The 5,635-nt window shown below is 37.3% G+C and overlaps 1 protein-coding gene across 2 annotated transcripts; it reads left to right on the top strand.

The window, feature by feature from the left end:
* The first annotated feature begins 211 nt into the window (after positions 1-211).
* Positions 212-4,523, top strand: LOC149232653 (uncharacterized). Of its 2 annotated transcripts, none has more exons than XM_089376531.1 (4): positions 212-726; positions 3,344-3,393; positions 3,552-3,598; positions 3,695-4,523. In XM_089376531.1, the coding sequence occupies exons 1-4, from the start codon at positions 460-462 to the stop codon at positions 4,243-4,245; spliced, it is 915 nt and encodes a 304-aa protein (XP_089232657.1). In that variant the 5' UTR covers positions 212-459; the 3' UTR covers positions 4,246-4,523. The 2 variants fall into 2 exon arrangements, with proteins under 2 accessions (XP_089232657.1, XP_089232658.1); XM_089376532.1 differs by having other exon boundaries at positions 215-726; positions 3,555-3,598.
* Positions 4,524-5,635: the final 1,112 nt, after the last annotated feature.

The raw sequence follows: 5,635 nt of genomic DNA, 5'->3' as shown, positions 1-5,635 counted from the left end.
TGCTGTGGGGTTCCGCTGTTTCTGAATTAAAAAGTTAATCACAAAAATTAAAGGTCTAAAAATCATGATGTGTGGTGAGCAAATCTATTGAATACGGCAATAGGCCTTTTCAGATAGGATTTAGGAAAGGTAAAAACTGACAGGCAGCAAACGGTGTTCCGACGGCAGGCTCGGGTACAACCTCCCGGCAGGCGACAGGCGATAGGCCGTTGCCGGTCCACATGTACGATTTCCGACTCCCGAGCATATGTGCGGAGAGGGGGAGGGATTTTCTTATGCTTCTCGTTTGTTGGGTGCTGTCATTCAAGCCACCTCTGTGTGTGGGGTGCTGTTTGATTTGCATCGGAGAAATAAAAGAGCGCAGTGAGGATTTTTCTTGTGGGTTTGTGAAGCTTTCGTGGGGCGGGGAATCAGCTTTTCTCTCCGTGACACGGTTTGGGGAGGCCTTAACATACAGAGATGAGGATCCGGAAACGTTCTACTTCTTCTACCAGTATTAGCACTGGCCATGAAAATGGAGGGGAGGAGGAGTTTCTTCTTCCTCTGGTAGCAGCCGCCATGAACGTCCAGCGAGCTGAGGACCGGAACAAATTTGAGAGTGAAGGCGATCATCATGGGAATCACACGACTGTCCGTGAGGTTCATCCGCGTCCTGCCCACAACTGGAGGAACGCTTTGCAAATCCAACATAGCGGCGAAGAAAACTATAAAAACCAGGCTATTGAGGTAAGCCTATGATCTCTTTCAATTTGTTTTCTGTATTTTAGATAAATATGATGAATGAAATGTAGGCAGTTAGAATGAATCTTCTTTAGTGGGTGAAGTCATTCTGAATCTCTACATGTATTGTTATATTAGAGTCTAGCATATTATTGTTTTTTAAAGATTTGGCAGCAATAAATGAGGTCCAAGATTTCTGGAAGAAATCAATATCAGGTATGTGGTGTGCCCATTAACTGGTGTTTACATTTGAGGAGGTGATCTCGTTTCATTGATAGAGAAGAAAAGAAGTGTGGTGCATCAGAATCATGGGTTTTATTAAATGTCTCTATGCGCTGTTGCTGCACGCATGCGGTATGGAAAATAAGAGATTTTATTACTGGTGTGTCGGCCGCTAAGCTCATAGGGCTGATTTTGGCCAAGATGCATGCGTGCCATGGACGGCCCTAAATCTCGTTACAGACCCGCGAGATCACAGTCCTGAATTGATAGCAGTTAATGTTACTGAATCTACTTCTCTATCGATTTGGCCAAGGAAGTGAATATATGTACAGTGAGAAGGGACGGGCAAGAGGTAGTGTTGGCCACATGCACTGAAATGAAGGGCATGGCGCAATTGGGTGCAAACTGGGTTTCTGTTAGCGCTGCCCCAAACCCTCGAGTTCGGTTTTCACCTGCTACGCAAGACGACACATATATGTTGGTGGACATACATGTAATGTGTGTATATCAGTATTCATTTCTAGCTTCTTAAACGTTGTGTGGGAGAGACGTGTGCACTGTGGGGTAGAGAATAGGAGAATATACATGTACAAATGTCGAGGGTTCTGGTCCTATTTCACCGTTTATCTGCATACTCGTTTCCTCAGAATAACCACCATTTATCTGCATACTCATTTCCTCAGAATACGCAATGTAATTCTGAGGGCATCATTCTTTCTAGTATATCTTCTATGTTCAGAATCTACATAAGTTACAGCAAAAGTCCAGATAGTGCAGCCTCAAGAAGCATATAAAAATAGCTCTAATATTTGAGGATATCACTGTGCAGATATGACTGAGCTATGCACAGATCCATATAATCTGGTGGAAACATGATTGCAGTTACATCAAAACACTTATGATTGGAGTTATCACTGGGCTATGCACAGATCCATATAACCTGGTGGAAATATGATTGCAGTTACACCAAAAAATTTATGATTGGAGTTAACAGATAAAATAGCACTTAGCTCGCTGAAAACACACTGAGTGCTGGATTATCTAATATCCAACAATTTTCTCTGTCCAATAATATCTTCTTAGCAAAATTGGGATGCAACAATTTTCTCTGTGCAATAATCTCTTAGCAAAATTGGGATGTTTCGAACTCAAAACTTTTAGCTTTCATATTATCAGTTGGAATGACGATTTCAAGTGTTAGTAAATGGGACTCGTTGTCAAAATTAACAAATCCTCTACATACAGTTAAACAGTTACAGATTCTGTAAAACCAGTTAAACACATGTAACGGAAGACTGAGAGAACATTAAATTATCCCCTACCTAACACTTTCGCATTATCCAATACCTAACAATCTCAAATAGATTAGGCAATGAGAAGGATAACAAAAACCATGCACAAAATTATGTGATAACACAAACGATTCTGGGTTAAGATCTCCCTTACCGCAGACTCTAGGAACACAGGTTCTTTGGGTGCAACGATTTGGTTTCATTCTTCTGAATCTATGAAGTTATTGGATTGTAAATTAGTACGGTGAGAATGTTTGATTTGGAAGGCAAAATGTAATTCCTTTTAAAAATAGGTAAATTAAAAGATTGTGGGTATTAAATTGAAACATTTTTGTCATAAGATCTTTTTAGTTTGAGCGATTAGATTTATTTTTTAGTTTGAGTGATTAGATTTATTTTTAAATTATGTGGGTTTTAATTAGAAAAATATGTTGCAATTTATTGAGTTGAGAGGCTCATAGAAGGAGAGGCTTATTCCACAGCCTAAGCTGAGGCTTATTTTACAGCTCAGAATGATTTTACGGCTATCTTTAAGTCTATTGCAGATTTCCGGAATATCCAACATACATGGGTGCGGGAATATCCAACAGACATGGGTGGGTGCGGGAATATCCAACAGACATGGGTGCAGTCAATTTTTTGACTGCGCCTATGTCGGATCCAGGGAATATTCTGGGAATCTGCAATCAACTTAAGCTCACCGTGATTTTACACCTCATTCTACAGCCCAGTATGATTCTACAGTCCAGTATCATGTGTAATGCTGAGACTCATTCTACAGCCCAGTATAATGTGTAAAGCTGTTCTTCAGTCATCAATTTTTCTTATGTCGCCTAAAATAAATCTTTTAAAAAATCTAAAAAAATAAAAAAATTTATTTATAGAGTTTAGGCTTCTATGATCCATATCAAGTTTACAAATATTTAAATAATATTGACTTATGGATAAATTAGATACTTCTGAGCTTTTCTTCCATCCCTCTAAACTCATCCATATTTAAAATAAACCTATGCTAATATAAATGTTTAAATTAAAACATAGAGTTTACCGTCTAACATCGTTCTCCCATTTCACTAAAATTCCTTTTGGGTTCGTTTCACTTTGGTCAGGACGGCGGGGATGGAAAAAGAGCAGACCATAAATGGAAGGGGAGTACAAGGTACGCATCCATTTCTAAATCTGGTTCTCACCATTTCCATGGAGGTAGTATAACCGATGATTCCATGACTTTTACACTGTCAATTTCTTCACCCTAACTATACTTATACTTTTTTATGTACCAAAATGTTTTATTATTTATTGTGAATCTCTTTGCAGCAGAAATGAATGGGATAAGATCGACATCGGAGTCTTCACAAAGAAAGGTACAAATAGAAGTTAATAACACCTTGAATGGAATCTTTCTGCCTGTTACTGGTTATCAGTCCACTGTACATTATTTGTCCTGAATTGAACTTCAGGAACAGAAGGAGCCATTCTCGTGAAGAACGACACGTCAAGCAGCGCCGAGAAGGACATAATGGGAGGCCGCGATGAGGAATGGAAGTTGCCAAAATCAGGTCGTCTCGATATGGGGTCCCCGCGGAGGCAGCGAAAGAATGTGAGTGCGCACAGCGTCAAGCGGAAAAGAAGCAAAATTGAAATTGGGTGTGTTAACGGATGGCAGGATGAAACAAAGAACAATAAAAAGCCGAGGCAGGAAGATGTGATTAAAATGGATGACAGACGTTATAATAATGGTAATTATAACGAAGCAGAAGGGTCTCAATGCAGGCGGAGGAACGGGCGAGGGTGGAGGTGTTCGCAGCGGACTCTTGTAGGGTACTCTCTCTGCGAACACCATCTGGGCAAGGGCAGGCTTAGGAGTATTAACAGCAAGAATAAGGACGGTATAAATACAGGTATAGTGAATAACAAAGGCGGTACCTGCAAGCTCAAAGAATTGCGCCTCATAGACGCCTCTCGGTCTTGTGATGTCCGTGTTAATCCCGATCAGCAGAACAGGAACTGAAGAATAACTAATCGGCGAGGAGTTTTTTTTTTTTTATGTAAAGCAATTATCTACTTGATTCCTCAAAATAGGAGATAGATATTTTTAGCGAAGGTAGTTAATATAAAAATAGTAGATAGAAGGTAGGTAGTACCAAATTGATATTAGATGAGTTTACTTTTAAATTAGTGGAGTGGTATGCATGAGTTGTAAGAATACATGGACGAACTGCATTTATACTGCTACTGTTCAGCTACCTGTGTTTTTTAATTTGCACGATGATTAAGGATTCAGAAAAATGACGGTCATGTGTTTCACGAGTTCATTTAGGCACTTTAATTACTAATCCAAATACGGGAGACTAGGTTGAGCTGTCATGGGTTAGTTAGGAATTCACAAGATGATTGTCATGTGTTTCACAAACTCATTTCGTCACTTTAATTATTGCGTATGATTCCAGAGTCGAAGAGAACAGGTGTAGCTGTCATGGGTTGGTTGATTACATGATTTCGCAGTTATCAAATTTCTTGGAGATTTCATTACTCCAGAATTATATATATATAATTTTATTTTCAGTAAAGGTTAAATAAAATATTACAACATATTTATTATATTAGGTTAAAAAGTCTGATTATCTTAGATTAAAAGGTTTTTTTTGGTACCATTAGAATATTTATTATGTTAGTCTAAAATGTTTTTTTTGGTATAATTAAAATTTTAGTTGTTTTTAGTACTAGTTTTTGGAAGTTTTTCGAGTGGATTTTTCCGGTCTAATTTTTTTAAAATCCATTAGGAATTCATTGAAATCACAAGTTTGATGGGTAACCCGTGCACAATAAAATCCGTTAGGAATTCATTGAAATCACAAGTTTGATGGGTAACCCCTGCACAATAGAAGTGCCCTAAGGCTTTCCAGGGTGCTGAATCCATATATATAGTCAAACACCAAAAACTCCAAAAAATCACACTAAAGACAACTCTATGTATACACAATTATTAAATAGACACATGGAACTGTTAACGAACTCAATGTTTATGGCAAGCAAATTTCGTGCTGGATTGGTCCCTTTTTTTAATAGATTTATTATTAAACAAAGGAGAATTTTCTATTTTTATTTTTTACTCATGCTTCTTCAAAATTTTTAGAATTTTTAACTTATTTTAGAAATCATTTATTGTTTAATTTTTTATAACCAGTACAATCACATTAAAAATATTAATGTGGTTGATTTTCCTAAAAGCTTTATAAATATAATAAAAAAATTTATTGTAAAATGGACCATTTTGCTAAATAAAATTTGCTTATATATTAATCTCTCCGTCTAATTAGGATATGAACTTATTAGAATTGGAATAATCTCAAATCTCTAAGAAATTAGTGACGCAAATATAATTTTTTAAATTTATTAAA

Source organism: Pinus tabuliformis, chromosome J (assembly GCF_031772625.1).
Source record: "Pinus tabuliformis cultivar Carrire ecotype Pingquan chromosome J, CPIR1, whole genome shotgun sequence".
NCBI lineage: Eukaryota > Viridiplantae > Streptophyta > Pinopsida > Pinales > Pinaceae > Pinus > Pinus tabuliformis.
This window is presented reverse-complemented; position numbering and strand designations above follow the sequence as displayed.

What these genes read in the sequence shown, in the direction of transcription:
- LOC149232653 (XM_089376531.1), top strand. Translation starts at nt 460, where the DNA reads ATGAGGATCCGGAAACGTTCTACTTCTTCTACCAGTATTAGCACTGGC. An exon ending in ATAAAAACCAGGCTATTGAG is followed by an intron (nt 727 to 3,343) that starts GTAAGCCTATGA and finishes CACTTTGGTCAG; the next exon opens with GACGGCGGGGATGGAAAAAG. An exon ending in CGGAGTCTTCACAAAGAAAG is followed by an intron (nt 3,599 to 3,694) that starts GTACAAATAGAA and finishes ATTGAACTTCAG; the next exon opens with GAACAGAAGGAGCCATTCTC.